Source organism: Oryctolagus cuniculus, chromosome 1 (assembly GCF_051225735.1).
Source record: "Oryctolagus cuniculus isolate XC-2025 breed Fujian yellow rabbit chromosome 1, ASM5122573v1, whole genome shotgun sequence".
NCBI classification, from domain to species: domain Eukaryota; kingdom Metazoa; phylum Chordata; class Mammalia; order Lagomorpha; family Leporidae; genus Oryctolagus; species Oryctolagus cuniculus.
In genome coordinates, this window is record NC_142867.1 from 215,337,433 (window position 1) to 215,364,825 (window position 27,393).

At 45.5% G+C, this 27,393-nt stretch overlaps 1 protein-coding gene across 1 annotated transcript in view; it reads right to left on the reverse strand.

Annotated features, from left to right (window-relative positions):
* Positions 1-2,353: 2,353 nt before the first annotated feature.
* The window catches only part of LOC138844979 (prostaglandin reductase 1), a 28,628-nt gene continuing 3,588 nt past the window's right edge, over positions 2,354-27,393 (reverse strand). Inside the window, exons 3-10 of the mRNA XM_089301638.1 lie at positions 26,475-26,520; positions 18,415-18,471; positions 12,821-12,988; positions 11,337-11,454; positions 9,683-9,842; positions 6,179-6,283; positions 4,307-4,425; positions 2,354-2,874 (exon numbers count right to left, since the gene is read on the reverse strand). Coding sequence (XP_089157764.1) covers positions 2,764-2,874; positions 4,307-4,425; positions 6,179-6,283; positions 9,683-9,842; positions 11,337-11,454; positions 12,821-12,988; positions 18,415-18,471; positions 26,475-26,520 — 884 coding nt within the window. The 3' untranslated portion in view covers positions 2,354-2,763. The remainder of the gene's footprint in view (positions 2,875-4,306; positions 4,426-6,178; positions 6,284-9,682; positions 9,843-11,336; positions 11,455-12,820; positions 12,989-18,414; positions 18,472-26,474; positions 26,521-27,393) is intronic.

A 27,393-nucleotide genomic window follows, 5' to 3' on the forward strand; every position in this document is an offset into this window, starting at 1 on the left:
GGACAGAGGGGGATGGCTCATGGAATCAGGTCCCTGCCACCCACAGGGGAGACCTGAATTGAGTTCTGGCTCCTGGCTTCAGCCTGTCCTGCCATGTCCAGTGCAGGCATTTGAGGAGTGAAATGGAAGATCTGCCCTTCTGTCTCTGTCCGGTGCTCTCTCACTCTGCCTCTCAAATTAATAAAATTAATATACATTTTTAAAATACTCAAAACTACACATTCATTTTCTTAAATAAAGCATGTGCCCTCAGTGCACACAATGTAAGAGCATGTTTTTTAAAAACTACTTACACATTAAATGCATCACAACACTGCCTATGGCAGGAGGAAGAGAAAATTAGAAGAAAATTTTAGAGGCACATACACTAGTGAGCGAGAGAGAATGTGGCCAGCCATGGGTGATGATTTACACAGATGGGTGTGGAGGGCTTAATTCTAGACCCCGAGGTCCCCAATCAAACACCAACAGGGAAGAAGCCACAACCGCTTCCCTGCATCCTCTTGGCCTTCTCCAGTCTTCTCTGTAGTTGGAGCTGTGACTTTGTGACAAGGCATAAGCAGAGATCTGATAGGGTGGAGATTTCAGGGAAATGATGGTTTAGCTGATGAAGAGACAAAGTGACCAACTCAGGAAGACTCATTGTTGTCCTTCTCCCTGCCTGGAAACGCTGCCTGATATCAGCCAAGTTCTTGTCACTGTGCAGACTGCAGTGTGGGAGAGAAAGGGAAGTTGGTTCCTGAGCAGGTGCCTCAGCCCTGGACTTCTTGCTTCTTGCTTTGGACTCCTTGTGTCACAAAGACAAAAGTACTTCTTAAGCCGTGTGGTTTGGGTCTGGACCACAGAATGCCTCCCTGATGCGTGGAGTCCACACCCACGTGTTTCCCAGTGGGAATTAATCAAGTGCTTCTCTCTCCTGGAGGAAGGGCGGGTTGTCAGTGCTGTGGGTCGAGAAGCCCCCTCTGCCTGCTGGGCCACTTCCAAAGCTTACCGGGAGCGCGTGGGGCAGACTTCGGGGAAACAGCTGAGTGCTTACGACACTACTAGGCAGGGTCCTTGTGAAGATCAAGTGTGAGGTGGACACAAAGTACTGGGCAGTAGCAAGCCCGCTAACTTCTTTTTCTTTCCCTCTTCCATCTCGTGTTTTTTTTTTTTTTAATTTTTCAGAAAGGTTTATTTATTTATTTGAAAGGCAGAGTTGCAGAGAAGCAGAGAGAGAAGTCTTCCATCTGCTGGTTCATTCCCCAACTGGCCACCATTGCCGGAAATGCGCCTATCCAAAGCCAGGAACTAGGAATTTCCTCTGGGTCTTCCCCTGTGGGTGTGGGGACCCAAGGCCATGGGCCACCTTCTACTGCTTTCCCAGGCCACTGCAGAGAGCTAGATCTGAAGGGAGCAGCCAGAGCTCATGGCAAGAGTCTTGGGTGATCACTAACATCATAATTAAGAATGTTAATTGTTAAATTAACAACAGAAGTCTCCATGCACTTACTCCCCATGTAGGACCTCTGTCCTTAATCAGTTGTACTATGAGAATTAACTGGAAAACTTGTTCCCAAACAGTACTCGATATGTTCTGTGTGTTTTTGTGGGTGCCAAGTGTTGAAATCTTCACTTAGTATAGAGTTGGTCTTCTGTATATAAAGTTCATTAAAAATGAATCTTAATGAAGAATGGGATGGGAGAAGGAGTAGGAGGTGGGACAGGAGTGGGGGTGGGAACATGGGTATGGGGGAAGAACTTCTATATACCTAACGTTTAACCTATGAAAGTGGCATTCATTCGGTAAAAGTTTTAAAAATAAAGAAATAATTAGAAAAAAAAGAAGAGGAGCAGCCCATATGGGATGCTGGCACTGTAGGTGGTGAGGGTTACCTGCTATGGCACAGTGCCATCCCCCAACAATTGTTTTAAAGTATTTTTATATTCATGCATATTTTTTGTAGCTACCTAAATACTATTATGTGTTTTTTTTGTTTTGTTTTGTTTTGTTTTTTTTTTTGTAGCTGCGATGACTTGCTCTGCTTTGTTATTCAATCCACTCACAGGAGAATCAGTGTGGGTTGGTCCCAAGATCCCTGCACACCAGTGTGGTTATGTCTTCTGACATAAGCAGTAGGTGTAGTCATCTTGTGACTTCAAGATTCCTGATTTCTGCAGGGAAACAGCCAACTCTTATGCTCACTTCATAGAAGCAAAATCAGAAGTTCAAGGTCATAGGGGTAGTCAACTCTTGAACTCCAAAGCCATTATCTTCCACCATAGCCCAGAGAAGCTGAAGTTGGCAGTGAGAAGATGACTTTCAATTGTTCCCTATGAAATTTACATCTCTGTCAATAATCACATCCATGTATTTGCTTATAGAAATTTTATTTGAGAGGCAGAGAAAGAGGGGAGAGAGAATTCCCACCTGCTGGTTCACTTTTCAAATGCATGCAGTGGCCCAGGTTGGGCTGGGCCTGGCCAAAGCTAGGAGCCAAGCACAAACACAAGGCCTCCCATGTGGGTGCTGGAACTCATTACTTGAGCCATCACCTGTTGCCTCCCCAGATGCACATTAGCAGGAAGGTGGAGTCAGGAGCATAAGCCCAGGCATCTCAACTTGCAGACCAACCCCCTCTCCTGCATGCATTTCAATGGATTTTATGAGGTCAAACTCCTTGCAGGTGCTGTTTCTTAGATGATTGAGTCAGGGTCTACTTTTACTAAGTGATGGGAAAAATCAAGTCATGAGGATGATCTCCTGCTTGCAGGTGCCACTCTTTAGACTTTCACTACGGCTTTCCCCACATTCTCTCCTTTCAGCATTCTCATAAACGCAGCAGGCATGTTTTCAAAGCCTTCAATGACGAATTCACGATACTGGATTTTCCCCTGTAGGGAAACAGCAACATGTACTAGGTGAATTTCACTTCCAAATACCACCCTTCTCTCATCCTCGCATCGGATACATCCCAGGAGCTTGGAAAAGCAACGGATACATCCCAGGAGCTTGGAAATACGAGATGAAGTACTTGTTCTTTGGGAACAGGGTCGGTTTGCAGACAAGAGGCACACAGAGAGAAGTCAGTCTAGGGGTGAGACCCACATGCACAGTATCTGTAGCATGACAATGCACATTTACGAATTATTTGCAGATCAAGATTAACAACAGAGGAAGTGTCAGAGGCAACAAGTGAGCAGGTTCTAAGTCAGTCCTGTAGTGGAAGTGGAAGCGGGGAGACCTGTCTGGGTGCTGTCATTGCCATCTCCTCCCATAGCGCGACAATGCAGCATCATCACCTCTGTGTGCCTCTGAAGAGCCAGGGCCTCTTCAGGAAATGTAAATGCAGGGCAGTCTCAGAATTGGTCTCTCCTTCAAGCTTTCAATCCGTGTTTAACGTTTATTTATGAGTGTGAGCAAGAAGCGTTCATGTTAGTGTGGAAGATTTGTCATTTCTCTTCCCCCAATACACCAGGGAAGGCAGCAGATGATTACCAAGTACTTGGGTCTCTGCCACCCATGTGGGAGACCCAGATGGAGTTCGGGTTCCTGGCTTTTGCCTGGCACGGACCTGTGTGTTGTGGCCCTCTGGGGCGTGAATCAGTGGATAGAAGAGCTTGCTTTGTCACTCTGCCTTTCAAGTAGATGGAAGTAAATAAACATATAACAAGAAAGAAATTTCAAGTAGGCAACAGTAGGCAGCAGTTCAATGTATTTTGTTATAGATGGAAGCAGTGATATGGATTTGCAATGGAAAAGAGTAGAGGGAGAGTTGTTTTGTTTTCTTTTGTAAAATGGGAAAAGTAAGATTTGTATTTATTTTTTTTTTTTACAGATTTATTTATTTGAAACTCAGAGTAACAAAAAGAGAGAAGGAGAGGGAGAGAGAGAGAACGAGAGAGACAGAGGTCTTCCATCTGCTTGTTCACTCCCCAATTGGCCGCAATAGCTGGAGCTGGACCCATCCAAAGCCAGGAGCCAGGAGCATCCTCCGGGTCTCCCATGTGGGTGCAGGGGCCCAAGGACTTGGGCCATCTTCTACTGCTTTCCCAGGCCACAGCAGAGAGCTCGATTGGAAGTGGAGCAGAAGGGACTAGAACTGGTGCCCATATGGGATGCTGGCACTGCAGGCCAGGGCTTTAACCCATTGCACCACAGTGCTAGCCCAAGAATTGTATTTTAAAAAAAGAAGCAGCAGTGGGCCAAAGACAGGCAGAATCTGATGATGTGGCAGAGAGGGAAGAGCTGGTGGAGTGACGTCTCGAGGAGCAGAGGGGACGCAGGTCTAGTGTCCAGCTGGGGGATGGCTCCAGAGCCCCTTACCTCTAGAACCCACGTCAGCAGCTCCTTCAGCGCCTTCTGGCGCACTTCTCCCTTCCAGCGGTTGAAGATGAACCCTTCCATGCGGATTTCCTGGTAGATCATGCTCTCCGGGGATGGGCCTGGAGAGAGGACGGCACACGTGGGTGAAGGGTCCAGGAGGGCGACTGTGGTGCCAACCTGAACAGTACAAGTCTCTGCCAGTGTTCTCCGAGAGCCTCACCTCCAATTGCCTCCACTCCTTGCTGATCCATGGGCCACCCCTAATCAGTACACTCTGTGGTAGACAACCCAAGGGCCCCCAAAGAAGTCCACATCCTAAACCCCAGAAACTGTGACTCGATCACCTTACTTGGAACAAGGACCTTTCAGGGGGTGGGCATCAGAGAAATGGAGCTGTGTCTTGAGCCAGAGAGACGGATGCGGGTGCGTGAGGCGTGAAAGTGACGAAGCCAAGCGTTAGCCGGGTCGTGCAGGGAGAATGCACTACAGAAGACCCACCTCAACCAGATTTCTTTTGAGTGAAGGAGTGGACTCCCCTTTCCCTCTGTTGGAAGAGACACTGTTTATGGGGTTGTCCAACCTGCCGGGGATGTTGATTTCTTTATTGAGAGCAAAAAAGCAAAGGCGGCATTAAAGCTGGCAGAAATAACTTCTGGTCTCTGCGCTATCCTAACAGTGAAATGTGTTAGAATTTCTGGGGATCAGGGCAGGGCAGGATGCAGTCTGATGCCAATGGGATGCACAAGGCCAGCTAAAGGCTCAAAGGCCCAAATGAGCAGCTGAACTTCCCAAGCCTGATGGCTGAAAAGACTAGATCCAGTCACTGTGTCGGAATATCTGACCGTCCCTAGGACTGGGAGTTAATGAATACAGGGCTTGGTGAACAGAGCTTTGGATGCGGGTCAGTGCAGAGGGGAGAGGGCAAACTTCAGAACTGCAGAGTGGGAAAACGAGGACTGGAAAGCACAGCAGGACACGAGAGAAACAGGACAGCACAGCGACGCAAGGAGGGGAATGCACGCGCCTTCCCCTGTAGTGGAAACCATCAGACTGGCAGGGTCTGGAGGCCTTGCTGTGCAGGAGGCAGCGAGACTGACGCACACGCAGCCTGCGCTGCCCTCACCTGTGTCAGGTCTCCCTCCACCCCCTGCACCTGCAGCCGGGTCTCTGATCCTGCAGAACCCTAGTATTTTACCAACTGAAGTGTTCTGCTCACACATCAAATCCTGGCTTTCTTTTTACAAACTGCAGAAATGATAGAGAAAAAAACTCAAACTGCTGATCACTTTCTTCCATATTTTTGGATCTTGTGATTTTTCTATATCAAATTCTAATATAACCTGATTTAGCACAAAATTATGTATTTTTATTTTCATAAATACTATTTTTTAAAATTTTTATATTTATTTATTGTTTGACAGCCAGAGTGGAAATGAGAGAGAGAGAAAGAGAGAAAGGTCTTCCTTTTCCATTGGTTCACTCCCCAATGGTGTCTGTAGCCGGCGTACAGCAGCTAGCATACCACACTGATCCAAAGGCAGGAGCCAGGTACTTCTCCTGGTCTCCCATTGGGTGCAGGTCCCAAGTACTTGGGCCCTCCTCCACTGCCCTCCCGGGCCACAGCAGAGAGCTGGCCTGGAAGAGGGGCAACTGGGACAGAAGCCGGCGCCCCGACCTAGACTAGAACACGGTGTGTCGTCGTCGCAGGCAGAGGATTAGCCTACTGAGCCGCGTCACCGGCCCATAAATACTATTTCATCAAGAATGGCAAGAAACTGTTATACTCTGATAGTCACTGGCCTATCCCACATCTATGAATTTTCTCCTTGTCCAGCATTCCCACACCCACAGTCATGTGCACAGATTCATTACCTGGTGGAAGCTGGCCGGTACTGTTATACATAGAAATGGCCCCACATATTGCAACTCTCCCAAATTTCTTCATCTGGTGGATAACAGTGTTGGAGAACTCTCCTCCTACGTACACAGACAGGAAAACAAAGCAAACCTTAAGTAATCCAAACACTAGGAGATTCAGGAGATTCTGTAAGTCAATCATTTCACAATATTGGTTTTAGCAGTAGCAAAGTTTACTGAATTAAAACAACAGTACGAAAATTAGAGTTAGAAAAAGACATTAAAAATGGACATTTCCATTTGATTCTAGGAATATATCTTATAGAATTTATAAATTTTACTCTATTATACTTTGATATTATATGATCATTCTAATGATCTCCTTGCTCCATGCTCTAAAGTATTGGGGAGGGGGTGGCACTGTGGTGCAGTAGGCTAAGCCTAAGCCTGCGGAGCTCATATGCCATGTAGGTGCTAGTTTAAGTCCCGGCTGCTCCACTTCCGATCCAGCTCTCTGCTGTGGCCCGGGATAGCAGAAGATGGCCCAAGTCCTTGGACCCCTGTAGCCACGTGGGAGACCCGGAAGAAGTCCTGGCTTCAGATCGGCGCAGCTCCGGCCATTGCAGCTATCAGGGGAGTGAACCAGTGGATGGAAGACCTCTCTCTTGCGCTGTCATTCTCTCTCTCTCTCTACTTCTCTCTCTGGTTAACTATGACTTTCAAATAAAAGAAATAAACATTAAAAAAATTAAATGAAAGTATGGGGAAATAGTCATGAAGAACAAAGTTAGAGGACTCACACTTTCTGATCTGAATCTAAAACTAAGTTAATCAAGACTGTGAAAATAGAAACATAGAGCAATGGAATTGAAGTAGAGTCTAACAGTGAACTCTACCATTTATGATCAATCGATTTTGTACAAAATGCTGAAACAATTCAATAGGGGAAAAGTTCCTTTCAACAAACAGGAAAGAATACTGGATATCCACATGGAAAAGAATGGAACTGGCCCTCTTCCTCACACCACACATAAAAATAAATGGAATTGTACTATGACCTGAGTCTAAGAGCTAAATTATAGAACTCTTAGAAGAAAACACAGGAGTAAATCTTCAAGGCCTTCTCAGGACACCAAAAACCTAAGCAACAAAATAAAAAAATAGACAAACTGGAATTCATAAAACTAACACTCTGTGCTTTCAAAGGACACTATATGGGGCCGGTGCTGTGGCATAGCGGGTAAAGCCGATGCATGGGATGTTGGCATCCCGTATGGGTGCTGGTTTAAATCCTGGCTGCTCGACTTCCAATGGAGCTTCCTGCTACTGACCTAGAAAAAGCAGCAGAGGATGGCCCAAATGTGGGAGCCCCTGCTTCCCACACGGGAGACCCAGTTGGAGTTCCTGACTGCTTGCTTCAGCCTTGCCCAGCCATTTGGGCAGTGAACCAGTGGATGGAAGATCTCTCTTTCTCTGTCCATCTCTTCTTCTTTAACTCTTTCAAATAAATAAATCTTTAAAAAAAAAAAAGACACTATGAAAGTGAAAGACAACTCAGAGAATAGGAGAAAATATTCACAAACCCCTCACAATGGAGTCTGGTTATTAGTGGATTCCATATATGTTAACTGGACTACTTGCTGTAATTTATTTGAAATCCTAAAACCCCTATCATTGGTAGGCACGCACAGAGCATAAGAAACCCCACAGATGTTCCCAGCTGAGGCTGAACGAGGCCATCGTACTGCCTTAGTTTCAGTTCTCAATCTGAGATGCCGTGGAATGGAGACCTCGTGGGCAGCACAAATGTAGTTTAAGAAGCTCAGGTTCTGGGGAGAGTGGATGGTGGACGAATCCCATTCCTAGGGTGGCCACGGGCACGTGATTCCTCCTGAGCCCTGTTTTCCCTTTTGTAAAATAAAGAAAATAGGAGCTACCTGGTTGAATTGTATAGGATGACATGATTTTATTAATCTATGTGAGAAGGGCCGGCGCTGTGGCGCAGAAGGTTAATCCTCTGCCTGCGGCTGCAGCATCCCATAAGGGCACCCATTCTAGACCCGGCTACTCCTCTTCCAATCCATCTCTCTGCTGTGGCCTGGGAAAGCAGCAGAAGATGCCTAAGTCCTTGGGCCTCTGCACCCATGTGGGAGATCAGGAAGAAGCTCCTGGCTCCTGGCTTCTGATAGGCACAGCTCCGACCATGCCTATCAGAATGAACCAGCAGACAGAAGACCTCTCTCTCTGTCTCTCCCTCTCACTGTCTATAACTCTACATCTCAAATAAATAAATAAAATCTTTAAAAAAAATCCATGTGAGAAGTGCACGTACATGTATAGATTTCCCCTAGGAACTATGAATCCATGTTCTGGTGACTATAGAACACAGTTACTGTGAACAATGCAAATCCACTGTCTAACAAGGGACCTGTATCCAGAATACAGATAGAAGTCCTACAGCCCCACAAATCACCCACTTAAAAATGGGCACAGGGTTGGAACAGACATGTCTCCAAACACGGTATACACATGGCCAGTACACAGTTGGGAAGACTGTCAATATCAGCAGCCACAGGAGAATGCAGAACAGAACCCCAGTGAAATACCATTCCTAACATGCTGGGGTGGCTAAGCGCAAGAAGAAGGACAATGACAAGCATTGGTGAGGGGGAGGAGAAACTGGACCTCAGAGACTGCGGGTAGAAATGTCAGATGGGGCAGCCTCTTGGACAGCCAGTTCAGCAGTTCCTCAGAGCATGACATATGAGATCGCCACCGGCCTTCAATCCTACTCATAGGTGTATGGGGCACTGCAAAGGGTTCACGAAAACATGGAATTAAAAGGTAAATGGATTTGGTGCAAAAAGTTTTAAAATTTGTGAAGACAAAGGGTATGCAAAAACATTCATGGAAAATGTCTACTATGAAAAAGCTATGGATAAAATTCAAAACATTTTGCATCACAATAAATATTTTCAGTTCCCTGACCCATGTACTTTCTGAAGTATCCTGAGATACTCAAAAGACATGCCAGCTCATCCGCATGGAGACCTGTACATGAACGTTTGTAGCAACACGACCCACTGCAGCCAGAAAGGGGGAGCACCTCGCTGCCCTTCCCCTGAGGAGTAGGGGACTCCAATGCGGTGTCCACAGAAGGGAACGTTCAGGATGGTGCACTGGTAAGTCCTATGACATGCTGACCTTACAAACATTTTAGGTCAAAGCAGCTGTCATATCATCACTTTGGCACGGGTGGGAGCAGAGGCAGCTGCTAATGAGTACAGCATTTCCTTTCAGTGGGATGAAAATAGTCCACAACTGTGGTGGTGGTCATACAATTTTGTGAATACACAAAAAACCCACTGAATTCTAGACATTAAAGGACTGAATTTTATGGAGCATGTATTCCATCTCAATAAAAAATCTTTTTAAAAAAGACGTGCGGTTTCTCACATGTTCTAGAAATCTGTCTTTTTATAGTAGCTTATTAATACATCATAGTAAGCCCAGATGTACTTACATTATCAAAATAACAATCGTAACCATCAGGAGCGGCTTTTTTCAAAGTTTCTTCCAGGGATTTCACCGTCTTGTAGTTAAAGGCAAAATCAAATCCGATCTTCTTAAGGTAGTCGACCTTTTCCTCAGACCCTGCTGCTCCCACGACTCTGCAGCCCTGAGGGAGAAAAAGGGGGCCTGCTAATGAGCCGCAGGTGCGGGCCAACTGCACTTGCCTCTCTAGCACAGACAGGTGCCCGAGAGCACCTCCTTAGGTACCCACCACAGCTGGTCGACAGAGTGCAGAGGGCAGGTTAGTCTCTGGACCAGCGAAAAGCTCAACTTCAGCTCGCCTGTTGCAGTGAAGGGTTCCACTCAGGTATCCCAACCTCAAGCTTGTGATCAAAGGACATGCTTTCCTTTCCCATCCATGCACTGCCCATGACCAGGTTTTATTCTTTCCTGTGAAATGTCCTTAAAGCTGGCGCTGACTTCTATTCTCCCATGTCAGTGCATCAGATGATCACCTGAGAGGCTGGCGCTCAGGTGATGCGGGTAAAACTGCTGCCTGCAATACCAGCATCCCACATGGTCACCAGTTTGAGTTCTGGCTGCTCCATTTCCAGCCCAGCTCTCTGCTATGGCCTGGGAAAGCAGCAGAGGATGGCCCAAGTCTTTAGGACCCTGCATCCGCAAGAGAGATCCAGAGGACACTCCTGACTCCTGGCTGTAGATTGGCACAGTTCGGGCCGTTGCAGCCACTTAGGGAGTGAATGAGCAGATAGAAGACCTGTCTCTCTCTCTCTCCTGCTGCCTCTCTGTAACTCTCTTTCAAATAAATAAATAAATAAACCTTTTAAAAAATGATCATCCTGAAATTTAAAATGAATTTTTGAAAGTTTCCTAAAAATCTCTTACTTGAATAAGAAGCTGTAGTACTGTGTCACCATAAACTTCTCCTCCAAAGGCCACGAGATGTTAACACCTAAGAAATTAGTATGCTGTCCGGCGCCGCGGCTCACTAGGCTAATCCTCCGCCTTGCGGCGCCGGCACTCCAGGTTCTAGTCCCGGTTGGGGCGCCGGATTCTGTCCCGGTTGCCCCTCTTCCAGGCCAGCTCTCTGCTGTGGCCAGGGAGTGCAGTGGAGGATGGCCCAGGTGCTTGGGCCCTGCACCCCATGGGAGACCAGGAAAAGCACCTGGCTCCTGGCTCCTGCCATAGGATCAGCGCGGTGCACCGGCCGCAGCGCGCTGGCCGCGGCGGCCATTGGAGGGTGAACCAACGGCAAAAGGAAGACCTTTCTCTCTGTCTCTCTCTCTCACTGTCCACTCTGTCTGTCAAAAAAAAAAAAAAATTAAAAAAAAAAAGAAAGAAATGCATATGCTATTCCTATAAGAGGTGGGTACTGCATTCTACTTAAAATGTAAACAACCAATTACAAAAGTATAAATTTATACAAGATGTAGATAAAGCTAATATCCAAGAATTATTCTATTTTGGAAAACGCATACAATTCATGAACTGCAAAGTTAATGTGACAAATGCTGAAATGGAATCTGTCAAATCCAATATCTACTCTTACTTATGTACTCACCTGAAGACATCATTTCTGTTAACCTCTGTTAACTGCCGTGGACCTGAGCTAATGCTGTGACTGGAGGAAGACACTGACCTTGATCTTAGCGATCTGCCCCACGACTGCGCCCACGGCTCCGGCTGCTGCATTCACCAGCACTGTGTCTCCACTCTTTGCACCGCAGATTTCAAGGAGACCAAAGTAGGCAGTTAGGCTGAGTAAATACAATGAAGGATCTATTAATGGGTTTATTCTTTCCCCCTACAACTCCTTTATCTATATAGCTTGAAGCCCCAGGGCTATGGGTTGGTAAAAGACAAAAAAATGCAGACAAAGAATATTTTCAGTTTTCAGTACACCTCTTCCTTTTCAACTCCCAGATGGAAACAAAGGTGATGTGAACCAGGGAGGGAATGGAGAGTGGGTTGGAAAATAGCTGCATCTCATCTATCCCCAGGCCAAGTTTCAGGGGTGAAAGAAGATAGAGCCCCCTAGAACTCTGGGGATCCAAGGATGGAGAGATTGTGGCTCATGCCCATGTGAGTCCTTGGGGTGAGCCTCACAGGGAAAGCCTTCTCCTATCATGATGTCAAAGCCACAGAGCACACACAGCGCTCTGCTACGTCTGGGCAGCAGAGGGCTAGAGAGAGCACCTGAAGTTTTCATGGCTCCCAACTGGCAAGGAAGAACTGCTGGGATTTCCCCGTATCAGCCCAAGTGGGATGCTGAAGTTAGCATGCAAGGAAAGAGCTACTGGCTACAAACAGGCAGCCGCCAACAGTAGTGCAGGGGAAGACACCACCCCCTCACTGCATTACCAGTCTGGAGGGGCCGTGGCTGAAGATTCCATGGGCAAAGTTAACACTTGGAGCAGGAGACAAGCATAAGGCCCACACAAACCACTCTCAAGAAGTTGTTAGGGTGGGTGTTTTTATAGTGGTTAACACACTGGCTGGCTCGCCTGCACCCCACACTGGAGCGCTGGGTTAAAGTCTCAGCTGTGCCCCAATTCCAGATTCCTGCTCATGTGTGCCCCAGGAAGATGGTCCAACTCCTTGGATGCCTACACCCACGCAGGAGATCTGGAGGAAGCTCTTGGGTCCTGGCTTTGGATTGGCACAGTTCCTGCCATGGTGGCCATCTAGGGAGAGGACTAGCAGACGTAAGACCTCTCTTTCTCTCTCTCTCTCTGCTTCTGCTTTTCGTTCTCTCTCTGTAACTCTGCCTTTTAAACAAAATCAATAAATCTTAAAGAAAATCTTACATAGATAACAGAGATGTATGTTCTTTGTCTTTCTGTGGCTGGCTTGTTTTGTCTTGAAGGTCCATTCACATTGTCACAAATGACAAGATTTCTTCATTTTATTTTTTAAGGCTAAATACACCTAGCACATTCCCTTTATCCATTCCTACACTTACGGATGCTTTCCTTGATGTTCCCTTCTTCGTCCTATCTCCTGGAATCGGTCTCCAAGCTGTAATACTCAAATCTCTTTTTGTTGACTAAGTTCTGAACAAATCCTTCTGGAAGGCCAGAGTATCCAGCACTCACACCAATAAAATATCCCCGTGCAACTCACCCTGGCATGCCGACTGTCCCCAGGGCCAAGGACAGTGGCAAGGTGTCTGGCCACTCTGTAAGCAGCTTCTCCAGTTGTTGTCCATCGGAAATGGAGTGCGATGCCCAGCCTGAATGAGCCAGGACGAGGGTCCCGACCGGCCACGCTGGGTTTTTACTTTCCACAACTCTGAAAGATAGAGCCATGAAGACAATGAGCCCGTCCTCTCAGGGAGTTAGCATGCTATGGGGTCCAGGTTTGCAGAAGGGCGCTGAGGTGGCCATCCCACGACTGCTACCTTGCCACGCCTCTCCATCTTCATCCTCAACCAGTGGCACAGAGGCCGCCAGAGAAGAACTCTCCAACCAACCCAGCCCAGGCCTCTGTCTTACCCAGTTCTCCTCTGTTCAAGCAAGGGGTCCCATGCTCTGGCTCAAATGCCCGCACACCGGCCTCTTCTCTTACTCAGGGGGCTCCCACCATCCTTCACCCTGCTCTCTCCGGAATCTTCAACACTTTCCTCCCTGCTGGCCTGTTCCCTTAGCCTATAAGCTTGCTCAACTCTGACATCTCCAAGTCTCATTTTCCCCGACCCCTCCCTTCCCTCTTCTTCCTCTGACACCTGAGCCTCCCACTTGATAACCCACTGCAACCTGCCACCCACCCCTACTATTCCACTACAGCCTCCTGATCACAAATCCAGTGGGTAGGGTGGCGCCACAGCTCACTAGGCTAATCCTCCGCCTGCGGCACCGGTACCCAAAGTTCTAGTCCCGGTCGGGGCGCCAGAATCTGTCCTGGTTGCTCCTCTTCCAGGCCAGCTCTCTGCTGTGGCCCAGGAAGGCAGTGGAGGATGGCCCAAGTGCTTGGGCCCTGTACCCGCATGGGAGACAGGAGGAAGCACCTGGATCCTGGCTTCAGATCAGCACAGTGCGGGCCGTAGTGGCCATTGGGGGGTGAACCAACGGAAGGAAGACATTTCTCTCTGTCTCTCTCTCTCTCCCACTGTCTAACTCTGCCTGTCCAATACAACAACAACAAAAAAATACAGTGGGTATTTCGTCAAGATCTCTTTTTACCATCCTGTTCTGTCCAACGCAGTGGGTCACCTGCGAATCTTCCCTCTCTGGTTCCAATAACAGTCACATCTCCTGGTTTTGCCTGTCCTTTCTCTCTTATTACTGATTTCCCTTTGTTTCTTATTCTCCCACTCTTATCATTCTATACCATTTTTCTCTCAGATCATGAATTTATAAAACATGTTTATTCTAGAAATCTTCAAGCATATAAAATCAAATAACAGTTCCAACCCTATAACACAAAGATAACTGCTAATATTTTGGTGTATTATGGCAATCTTAATGATATAGATGTTTACATAATTGATGTAGTTTTATGCTTTATAATGTAATTTTTCTCTCAACAGGATGCTAGTCTACATAATGGAGAATTTTTCCATGTTAATAAGAATCCTTCAAAAACTGTAATGAACTTAATTATTCTCCCATCATTCAGTGATTGCCAGCATCTTTCCTAATATCAATGACATTTAACTATTACTCATAAATGTGAATTTGTTTTTCCTTAGATAATGTTTCCATAAATGGGATTACTAGGTCAAGTGTACTGAAACATCTGTAACTCTTCGTGATTATCACCAAAGTCCTGTCTCGAAGGCTGTGCCAACTAAGGCTTCCACCAGCAATGTACATAAACCTATCAGCACGTCATCTCTGTCATGAGGTAGTACATTTTAGAAAACCTTTACCAGCTCAACACATACAAATACATGTTCACTTCTTAGATTATTAGCAAGAAACGTAAAAGAAGAAATGTATATGAAGAAAACTTCTCATAGGATACCAGACAAAATGGAGAAATGGGAGACATACTAGTGTTTAGAGAAAAAGATGATAAGGTATGAGTCCCTCTAAACCAGGGGTGGGGAATCCTTTTTCTCCCAAGAGCCAGCTGGGGATTCCTAACATCATTCATGGGCCATACAGCATGATCAACTTAAAAGTTAGCCTGCTGTAGATCTGTTGAATGCCTAGTCCACCTGCAGCTGCCTTGGCAGGGAAGAACCGAATGATTTCTCGGGCCTTAACCGACTCACAGATTGTCCTTTCCCACCACTGTAATAAATTCACTGAAGCCCAGGAAAATGTCTGTGGGGAGCAACCCGGACTGGACTGAGTTACTGGAATTAAGACTTATTCTATGCATCTGCTCTCCCACAATATGGCGCTGGGAGAGAAGAAAACAGCTTCTACGCAGCTGCCTCTTGCCAACTTGATTGCTGACCTCCAGGAGCTGATCCTGCTCCTGATTGGAGGAGAGCAGCATACTCGGCGTGTGGGCAGCCGAGTTGGGATTGGCGGAGGAGGACTATAAAGGAGGAGAGAGACGGCATGCACCAGGAACATCTAAGGGGAACACCTGTGCAGCCCCCGAGAGAGCCGGCCGGCGGTGTGCCGCTCCCCCGCGGAAGTGGGGAATGTGGCAGGGGGAACCGCCCTTCCACGGAGGTGGAAGGGTCGGTAGCCAACCCGGGAAGAACCAGCAGCAAACCCGGGAAGGGCCGAGCAGATGAAAGAACAGCGCAGGGTCCTGTGTCGTTCCTCCACGAAGAGGGGGAGCGACAATGTCAATAAAACAGCAACAGATGGTGTTCTAAAATTGGGCTAATTATTAACATTTCCCTCTTTATGTCTATAAAAATTAAGAGTCTGAAAATTTTAAATATAAAAAATTAATGTATAGTCGGCGCCGTGGCTCAATAGGCTAATCCTCCGCCTTGTGGCACTGGCACACCGGGTTCTAGTCCCGGTCGGGGCACCGGATTCTGTCCCGGTTGCCCCTCTTCCAGGCCAGCCCTCTGCTGTGGCCAGGGAGTGCAGTGGAGGATGGCTCATGTCCTTGGGCCCTGCACCCCATGGGAGACCAGAAAAAGCACCAGGCTCCTGCCTTCAAATCAGGATCAGCGCAAAACGCCGGCCACAGAGCGCCGGCCACAGCAGCCATTGGAGGGTGAACCAACGGCAAAAGGAAGAACTTTCTCTCTCTCTCTCTCTCTCTCTCTCTCACTGTCCACTCTGCCTGTTAAAAAAAATTAATGTATATAACATTGAGGAAAATATGAATGAACATTTTAGCAATTTTGGACAGGAGAAAGCCTCAGCAAGAGATTAAAGAAAAGCTATAAGTACAAATATTTATAACGTTATTACATAAAGCTTAGCCATGATTAGACACAGGAGAAAGATAAAGATCTAAATATTTGTAATATTAATATTGTTTGTTTTTTTTTTTTGACAGGCAGAGTGGACAGTGAAAGAGAGAGACAGAGAGAAAGGTCTTCCTTTGCCATTGGTTCACCCTCCAATGGCCGCTGCGGCTGGCACATCGCGCTGATCCGAAGCCAGGAGCCAGGTGCTTTTCCTGGTCTCCCATGGGGTGCAGGGCCCAAGCACTTGGGCCATCCTCCACTGCACTCCCTGGCTACAGCAGAGAGCCGCGGCGCCGGCCTGTAATATTAATATGTGTAACACATAAGAAGCTTGCATTCATCAATATAACACATAAAAAGTCCTAAAGGGATAGAACACAGGACATAAACAGGTGATTCGCAGGGGACCATTGATAATTAACTCACAAAAGGTCAACATTACCAATAATGACAGAAATCCAACTGAACTAAGCATGAAATATCAATGTGTGCATCGTGGACGTTGAATGATGGGGACGGGCAGGCCTCGTGGTGCAGCGGGTGAGGCCCCGTCCCGTACAGGAGCCCCGGCTGAGTCCTGCCTGCTCTGCTCCAGATCCGGCTTCCTGCTAAGCTCCTGAGGGCCCGCAGACGACGGCTCCAGTCCTGGGTCCCCGGCAGCCCCTGCCACCCAAGTGGTATTTCAGGCTTTCAGCTTCAGCCTGGCTCAGCTCTGATTGCTGCAGGTGTTTGGGGAACGACCCAGTGGGTGGAAGATCTCTCTCTCCTCTGTCCCTCCCTCCCTGCCTTGCAGGTAGATAAAAATAAACAAACATTTAAAAAAATGGGAATAATTATAGTGAATACTCATACAATCTTTTTTATTAATTTTTAAAAGTTATCTGGCTTGAGGCTGGTGCTGTGTTGTAGCAGTCAACACCCTGGCCTGAAGCACTCGCCTCCTATATGAGCCCCGGTTCGAGTCCCGGCTGCTCCACTTCAGATCCTGCTCTCTGCTATGGCCTGAGAAAGCAGTAGAGGATGGCCCAAGTCCTTGGGCTCCCGCACCCGCATGGGAGACCTGGAAGAAGCTCCTGGCTTCGGATCGGCACAGCTCTGGCCTTTGCAGCAGTGTGGGGAGTGAACCAGTGGATGGAAGACCTCTCTCTCTCTCTCTCTCTCTCTCTCGTTCTCTCTGCCTCTCCTCTCACTGTGTAACTCTGACTTTAAAAAACACAGTCATCTTTTAAGGTTCAAACAATGGTAGAACTTTTAGTTTGAAAGATAATATTTTGTGCCGGTGCAGGGGTACAGTGGGTTAAAGCCCAGATATGCAGTGCTGGCATCACATATGGGCGCCGGTTCGAGTCCCAGCTGCTCCACTTCCAACAGCTCTCTACTATGGCTTGGGAAAACAGTGTAAGATGGCCCAAGTCCTTGGGCCCCTGCACCCACATGGGAGACCTGGAAGAAACTCCTGGCTCCTGGCTTCAGATACGCAAAGCTCTGGCCATTGCGGCAATGGGGAGTGAACCATAGGATGGAAGACCTCTCTCCCTCTCCCTCTCCCTCTCCCTCTCCCTCTCCCTCTCCCTCTCCCTCTCCCTCTCCCTCTCCCTCTCCCTCTCCCTCTCCCTCTCCCTCTCCCTCTCCCTCTCCCTCTCCCTCTCCCTCTCCCTCTCCCTCTCCCTCTCCTCTCTCTGTGTAATTATGACTAAAAAAAAAATAGTCATCTTTTAAGGTTCAAACAATGGTAGAAAATTCAGTTTGAAAGATAATATTTTGTGCTGGTACAGTTGACAGCGGGTTAAAGCCCAGACCTGCAGTGTTGGCATCACATATGGGCTCCGGTTTGAGTCCCGGCTGCTCCACTTCCAAACCTGCTCTCTGCTATGGCCTGGGAAAGCAGAAGAAGATGGCTCAAGTCCTTGGGCTCTTGCACCCGCATGGGAGACCCAGAAGAAGCTCCTTGGTTAGGATGGGCACAAATCTTGCATTTGCTGCCAATAGAGGAGGGAAGCAGCAGATGGAAGATCTCTCTCTCTCTCTGCCTCTCCTTCTCTCTGTGTCTAACTCTGACTTTCAAATAAATAAATAAATATTTAAAAAAAGAAAGATAAAATTTTTATGTTATGTGAAGTTTTACAATAAGCACGGACTGAATGAATACAGTATTTGTAGTAATTAATAGTAAGGATGACACAGGGAGGTTGAAATGATGACATGTTCACAGCCTGCCCTCACTCCCCATCATTCAGGCAGGGGGGAGGATTTCCCAACATGCTTCCAAGGTCAGTGAGTGAAGCATCCAAGCTGAAGAAACTGTGGGAGCCAGGACAGAGCCGGGGCCGGTAGGAGGTGAAGAGGAGACAGGTTACCAAGCACGGGGACAAATGGAAATAATTACCTGGCCACTTGCTGCCCCATCATTGTGTCTCTCTCCTTCAGTCTTTTGGATCCCAACCTGAAAAACAAATTCCATTCTTCATACTGACGAATAACTGGGCTACTGTCTGCAGTTTCAAAACAAATGAAAAACCGCCAGGCCGGGATGTGCAGACTGAAACTCAGACACACAAGGCAGAGCAGGTGCATCCTAGCACGGGTTAGAGGCAGCTCTGCTCTGTACCCAGAGAAACCCTCGCGTAGCATTTTCCTATGATGGAACACGAGATGCCCACCCCTGTGTACACTTGCGGGTGAGTTTCTTTCAGTGGCTAAAAATGCAACTCAGGCAGCACTGCATACTTGTTTCCCAAAACCACAGCCACACAAAAAGGAAAACCAGCTAAATCTTACAGTTGCGATTCTAGTCTTGAAAGACTAGCATTTACCTAGTGACCCAGAAAGGCACTGAGCCATCGGTGGCCCTTGGAGGCTTTTTATTCCCTCCCTCCCCCCGACGTTGTGTACTGAGGACGCCAGGTGAAGGTAACAAGACAGGTCTCTGAAGCTAAGGAAAGCCCCTCCCTCTGCCAATCCCTTCCAAGTGAAAAGGACAGATGGAGCTGGGCTCCTTGCTTCTTGCAGTTTTGCTGGAAGCCATGCCACACAACACCAGGAGAGGGTTGTAAAAGAAAAGGCTGAAAGGGGCGGAGCCAAGATGGTGGAATAGTAAGGGCGTGCACCGATAGTCCGGGTAAATTTAGTTTAATAAAAGGGGAGTTACGGTAGCCTCAGAAAAAAGAACCAGGAAAATATTGCAGAGTAAACTCTTCTGCATCGAGTGGCTGTGAATCGGAGGACCTACTGGGAGAACAAGGTCGCCCACCACGCGGAAGCCGAGCCGCGGGTGCCGTGGAAGCCGCAGGGTCTGCGGCCAGTGCGGGAAGGGGAGTGCATGAAAAAACACAGACAACAGCGGGGAGAGTTCCGACGTCCAGGGCTCGGAGTCCACACATGGGCGCTGGAAGGGGAGGTGAGCTCAATAACCCGAGACATTGGCGGGGAAACGGGGGTCAGAATCTAGAGGGGGGCCGGAAAGTGCAGCAAACTCACTACCGGAAAGAAGGAAAAAAAAAAAGAGCTTGGGGGTTTCTCTCTCAAGGCTTGAAGAATTCGCAAGAGACAAAGAGCAGGCCCCCTCTCTGGATTTACATATCAACAGCGGAGAGCTAAGGAACTGAGTCACTACAATTCAGTAGCCTAGGCAACCCAGTGGGAGTCCAGAGGAGCCTAAATGGACTCTGGGGAGAAGCGGTGCCATGCAGTGTTACTTACCCCCTGAATAAAATAAATAAATAAATAAATAAATAAATAAATAGAGAGAGATTTACCATGCATAACCTGAGGGTGTCACCTTTGGACACCCTGAACCAGGAAGAACCAAGCAGAGCTCTCAGGCCACACCCATCTCAAGCCTCCAAGGCTCCTCCAACAGCAGGCAGTCCACTTAACACGGACATAGTATAAAAAAAAAAAAAACGCACAGTGACGAAAGAAGAATTAACTATGCCAAGCAACAAACACAGAAATCGAGCGAACAAGATCAATGATGACACTATGATGTCTCCAAAGAAACAAAACACCCCAAACCAAGATTATGAAGATGATGAGATAGAGGAAATGCAAGATACGGATTTCAAAAAATTTATGATAAGAACAATTAGAAGTTTTCAAAAGCAAATCCTTGAACTACAGAAATCCTTATTGGACAGGATTGAAAATCTCTCTCGTGAAAATGAAATTTTAAGGAAGAATCAAAATCAAACTCAGAAACTAGTAGAACAGGAAAGTGTGATAGTGAAGAGAAATCAAAATGAAATGAAGAGCTCAATAGATCAAATGACAAACACATTAGAAAGCCTTAAAAACAGAATGGGTGAAGCAGAAGAGAGAATATCGGACTTAGAAGATAGAGCACAGGAAAACATACAGTCAAACCAAAGAAAAGAAGAGGAAATTAGAAATCTAAAAAATATTGTTGGGAATCTACAGGATACTATTAAAAAAACCAACATTCGAGTTCTAGGAGTTCCTGAAGGCATGGAGAGAGAGAAAGGATTAGAAGGCCTTTTTAGTGAGATACTAGCAGAGAACTTTCCAGGTTTGGAGAAGGACAGAGACATCCTAGTACAGGAAGCTCATAGAACCCCCAATAAACATGACCAAAAGAGATCCTCACCACGACACGTGGTAATTAAACTTATCACAGTGAAACATAAAGAAAAGATCCTAAAATGTGCAAGAGAGAAACGTCAGATTACTCTCAGAGGATCTCCAATCAGACTCACAGCAGACTTCTCATCAGAAACACTACAGGCTAGGAGGGAATGGCGAGACATAGCACAGGTGCTAAGAGAGAAAAATTGCCAGCCCAGAATATTATATCCTGCCAAGCTCTCATTTGTGAATGAAGGTGAAATAAAGACCTTTCATAGCAAACAGAAATTGAAAGACTTTGTGGCCACTCGTCCGGCCCTGCAAAAGATACTTAAAGATGTGCTACACTCAGAAACACAGAAACATGGCCATCAATATGAAAGAAGGGAAAGGAAGAACACCTACCAGTAAAAGAGCATGGGAAGCTCAAAGCATATACTAGAAAATATCTCCGGGAAAATGGCAGGGCAAAGTCACTACCTATCAATAGTCACATTGAACATTAATGGTCTGAATTCTTCAGTTAAAAGACACCGTTTGACTGACTGGCTCAAAGAACACAACCCAACTATTTGTTGCCTACAAGAAACACATCTCTCTAACAAAGAGGCATGCAGACTGAAAGTGAAAGGTTGGAAAAAGATATGCCATGCCAACAGAAACCAAAAAAAAGCAGGTGTAGCCATATTAATATCAGACAAAATAAACTTTAATACAAAAACTGTTAAGAGAGACAAAGAGGGACACTATATAATGATTAAGGGTTCAATTCAACAGGAAGATGTAACTATTATAAATGTATATGCACCTAATTACAGGGCACCGGTCTATTTAAAAGATATGTTAAGGGACTTAAAGGGAGATTTAGATTCCAATACAATAGTACTGGGGGACTTCAATACTCCACTCTCAGAAATAGACAGATCATCCGGACAGAAGATCAACAAGGAAACAGCAGATTTAATTGACACTATTGCCCAAATGGATCTAACAGATATCTACAGAACATTCAACCCTACATCTACAGACTTCACATTCTTCTCAGCAACGCATGGAACCTTCTCTAGGATTGATCACATACTAGGCCATAAAGCAAGTCTCAGCAAATTCAAAAGAATTAGAATCATACCATGCAGCTTCTCAGACCACAGCGGAATGAAGCTGGAAATTAGCAACTCAGGAAACCCCAGAAAGTATGCAAACACATGGAGACTGAACAACATGCTCCTGAATGAACACTGGGTCATTCAAGAAATCAAAAGAGAAATCAAAAACTTTCTGGAAGTAAATGAAGACAACAACACAACATATCAAAACTTATGGGATACAGCAAAAGCAGTATTGAGAGGCAAATTTATAGCAATAGGTGCCTATATCAAGAAATTGGAAAGGTACCAAATAAATGAGCTTTCAGCGCACCTCAAGGACCTAGAAAAACTGCAGCAAACCAAACCCAAATCTAGTAGGAGAAGAGAAATAATTAAAACCAGAGAAGAAATTAACAGGATTGAATCCAAAAAAACACTACAAAAAATCAGCCAAGCGAGAAGCTGGTTTTTTGAAAAAATAAACAAAATTGACACCCCATTGGCCCAACTAACTAAAAAAAGAAGAGAAAAGACCCAAATCATTAAAATCAGAGATGAAAAAGGAAACGTAACAACAGACACCACAGAAATAAAAAGAATCATCAGAAATTACTACAAGGACCTGTATGCCAGCAAACAGGAAAATCTACCAGAAATGGATAGATTCCTGGACACATGCAAACTACCTAAATTGAACCAGGAAGACATCGAAAACCTAGACAGACCCATAACTGAGACAGAAATTGAAACAGTAATAAGGGCCCTCCCAACAAAGAAAAGCCCAGGACCAGATGGATTCACTGCTGAATTCTACCAGACATTTAAAGAAGAACTAATCCCATTTCTTCTCAAACTATTCAGAACAATCGAAAAAGAGGGAATCCTCCCAAATTCTTTCTACGAAGCCAGCATCACCTTAATCCCTAAGCCAGAGAAAGATGCAGCACTGAAAGAAAATTACAGACCAATATCCCTGATGAACATAGACGCAAAAATCCTCAATAAAATTCTCGCCAATAGAGTACAACAACACATCAGGAAAATCATCCATCCAGACCAAGTGGGATTCATCCCTGGTATGCAGGGATGGTTCAACATTCGCAAATCAATCAATGTGATTCACCACATTAACAGACTGCAAAAGAAAAACCATATGATTATCTCAACTGATGCAGAGAAAGCATTTGATAAAATTCAACACTCTTTCATGATGAAAACTCAAAGCAAATTGGGTATAGAAGGAACATTCCTCAATATAATCAAAGCAATTTATAAAAAACCCACAGCCAGCATCCTATTGAATGGGGAAAAGTTGGAAGCATTTCCACTGAAATCTGGCACCAGGCAGGGATGCCCACTCTCACCACTGCTATTCAACATAGTTCTGGAATTTTTAGCCAGAGCCATCAGACAAGAAAAAGAAATCAAAGGAATACAAATTGAGAAGGAAGAAGTCAAACTATCCCTCTTTGCAGACGATATGATCCTTTACTTAGAGGATCCAAAGAACTCCACTAAGAGACTATTGGAACTCATAGAGGAGTTTGGCAAAGTGGCAGGATATAAAATCAATGCACAAAAATCAACAGCCTTTGTATACACAAGCAATGCCATGACTGAGAAAGAACTGCTAAGATCAATCCCATTCACAATAGCTACAAAAACAATCAAATACCTTGCAATAAACCTAACCAAGGACATTCAAGATCTCTATGATGAGAACTACAAAATCTTAAAGAAAGAAATAGAAGAGGATACCAAAAAATGGAAAAATCTTCCATGCTCATGGATTGGAAGAATCAACATCATCAAAATGTCCATTCTCCCAAAAGCAATTTATAGATTCAATGCAATCCCAATCAAGATACCAAAGACATTCTTCTCAGATCTAGAAAAAATGATGCTGAAATTCATATGGAGGCACAAGAGACCTCGAATAGCTAAAGCAATCTTGTACAACAAAAACAAAGCCGGAGGCATCACAATACCAGATTTCAGGACATACTACAGGGCAGTTGTAATCAAAACAGCATGGTACTGGTACAGAAACAGATGGATAGACCAATGGAACAGAATTGAAACACCAGAAATCAACCCAAACATCTACAGCCAACTTATATTTGACCAAGGATCTAAAACCAATTCCTGGAGCAAGGACGGTCTATTCAATAAATGGTGCTGGGAAAACTGGATTTCCACGTGCAGAAGCATGAAGCAAGACCCTACCTTACACCTTACACAAAAATCCACTCAACGTGGATTAAAGACCTAAATCTACGTCCTGACACCATTAAGTTATTCGAGAACATTGGAGAAACCCTTCAAGATATTGGCACAGGCAAAGAATTTCTGGAAAAGACCCGGGAGGCACAGGCAGTCAAAGCCAAAATCAACTATTGGGATTGCATCAAATTGAGAAGTTTCTGTACTGCAAAAGAAACAGTCAGGAGAGTGAAGAGACAACCGACAGAATGGGAAAAAATATTTGCAAACTATGCAACAGATAAAGGGTTAATAACCAGAATCTACAAAGAGATCAAGAAACTCCACAAAAACAAAACCAACAACCCACTTAAGAGATGGGCCAAGGACCTCAATAGACATTTTTCAAAAGAGGAAATCCAAATGGCCAACAGGCACATGAAAAAATGCTCAAGGTCGCTAGCAATCAGGGAAATGCAAATCAAAACCACAATGAGGTTTTACCTCACCCTGGTTAGAATGGCTCACATACAGAAATCTACCAACAACAGATGCTGGCGAGGATGTGGGGAAAAAGGGACACTAACCCACTGTTGGTGGGAATGCAAACTGGTCAAGCCACTATGGAAGTCAGTCTGGAGATTCCTCAGAAACCTGAAGATAACCCTACCGTTCGACCCAGCCATCCCACTCCTTGGAATTTACCCAAAGGAGTTTAAATTGGCAAACAAAAAAGCGGTCTGCACCCTAATGTTCATCGCAGCACAATTCACAATAGCCAAGACCTGGAACCAACCTAAATGCCCATCAACGGTAGACTGGATAAAGAAATTATGGGATATGTATTCTTTAGAATACTATACCGCAGTAAGAAATAACGAAATCCAGTCATTTGCAACAAAATGGAGGAATCTGGAACACATCATGCTGAGTGAAGTAAGCCAGTCCCAAAGGGACAAATACCATATGTTCTCCCTGATCAGTGACAACTGACTGAACACCAAAAAGGAAACCTCCTGAAGTGAAATGGACACTATGAGAAACGGTGACTTGATCAGCATAGCCCTGACTGTTAATGAACAACTTAATACATTATCCCTCTTAGTATTTTTTTTTGGTCTGTTCTACTTAATATGACTGGTTTCATTCTGTAATTATCACACAGTTATTCTTAAGTGTTGAAAATTAACTGAAATGTGATCCTTGTTAAACATAAGAGTAGGAATAAGAGAGGGAAGAGAGGTATAATTTGGGACATGCTCAAGCTGACTTGCCCCAAATGGTAGAGTTAGAAACATACCAGGGGATTCCAATTCAATCCCACCAAGGTGGCATGTACCAATGCCATCTCACTATTCCAAGTGATCAATTTCAGTTCACAATTGATCATAATGAAAGGACTAAGAGTCAAAGGGAGCACATAAACAAGTCTAGTACCTGCTAACACTAACCAATAGAATAAATAAAGGGGAGAGTGATCCAACATGGGAAGTGAGATACTCAGCAGACTCATAGAATGGCAGATGTCCTAAATAGCACTCTGGCCTCAGAATCAGCCCTAAAGGCATTCGGATCTGGTTGAAAAGCCCATGAAAGTATTTCAGGCATGGAAAGCCAAGACACTCTGGCAAAAAGATCTCTGTGAGTGAGATCCCAGTGGAAAGAACAGGTCTTCAAAGAAGGAAGTACCTTCCTCTGAAGGGAGGAGAGAACCTCCACTTTGACTATGACCTTGTCTAAACAAGATAAGAGTCGGAGAACTCAGAGGGCTTCCATAGCCTTGGAAACTCATGACTGGAGCATAGAGAGATTACTGATGCCATAGACAGGAGTGTCAATTGGTAAAGTCGACAACAGGAGTCACTGTGCACTTACTCCTCATGTAGGATCTCTGTCCTTAATGTGCTGTACATTGGGATTTAATGCTATAACGAGTACTCAAACAATATATTTCACCTTGTGTTTCTATGGGGGTGCAGACTGTTGAAATCTTTACTTAATGCATACTAAACTGATCTTCTGTAAAAAAAAAATATCAATTCCCAACTTGACTCTCACTGGGATTAAACATGACAGTAGGTCTGATCTGATTTCATCATCATTTAAAAAAATCATCTATTATTTTTCACTTTATGTTTCTGTGTGGGAGCAAACTGTTGAAATCCTTACTTAATGTGTGCTAGGCTGATCTTCTGTATGTTAAGATAATTGAAAATGGATCTTGATGTGAATGGAAGGGGAGAGGGAGTGGGAGGTGGGAGGGTTGTGGGTGGGAGGGACGGTATGGGGGGGAAGCCATTGTAATCCATAAGTCGTACTTTGGAAATTCATATTCATTAAATAAAAGTTAAAAAAAAACCAAAAAAATAAAAATTAAAAAAAATAAAGTACATATAAATATTGAAAAAAAAAAAAAAAAGAAAAGGCTGAAAGGGTGACCTTTGACTAAGCCCAGCACCAAGACGACACCGGGAGCACAAGGGGAAAAGGAGTGTTGCATCAGTTGGATATTTTAAAGGTGAATGGATTCAGAACAAGGTCCCCCGCAGGACTTCGCAGGAGGAAAATGATATACCTCATGTAAGGATCCACGGAGAGGAACAGAGCTTCCAGCAGGACCTCTGCAAAACAAAGCAGTGCACAGGCATTGAAAACTCACGGCCTTGCTTCCCTAGCATTTCACACAACACAGCTCACCGCTCTGCTGCAGGCTGCCCTCTGCTCTGTGCTTGCCAGGGACACGCTGCAGGCTCACACCCGCGGCCCAGTCCAGGTATTAAGAACGAGGGGTGGCACTGGGGTGCAGCGGGGGAAGCTGCCTGTGGTGCTGGCATCCATATGGGCACCGCTTCATGTCCTGGCTACTCTGCTTCCAATGCAGCTCCCTGCTAGTGGCTTGGGAAAAGCAGTGGAGAATGGCCTGAGTGCTTGGACTCCTGCCACCCACATGGGAGACCACGGGCCCGGCCCAGGCCTGACTGTGGCAGCCATCTGGGGAGTGAACCAGCAGCTGGAATTCTCTCTCTGTGTCTGTCTCTCCTTCGCTCTCTGTAACTTTGCCCTTCAAATAAATAAATAAATAAATCTTAAAAAATAATAACATATAATGCTATTTACTCAGCATGACTCCATGCTTTATTGGATTATTTCAACTTTTATTTATTTGAAAAGCAGAGCAAGAGAGAGAGAAATCTTGCACTTTCTGGTTCATTTCCCAAATGCCCTCAGTAGGTTGAAGTTGGGGACCAGAACCCTATCTGGATCTCCCACATGGTGAAAGGGACCCAACTACTTGAGCCACCATGTGCTGCTTCCAGGGTGTGCACTAGGAGGAAGCTGGAATTGAAAACAGAGCCAAGTTGAATCCAGGCTCTCCCGACACTGGATGTGAATGTCCCAAACAGCATCCTAGCCACCTTGCCAAATGCCTGCGCCCGTATGGATTATTTCATCTGACTTTCTCAATAATCACTGCTTCCACTTTGTTTACATTT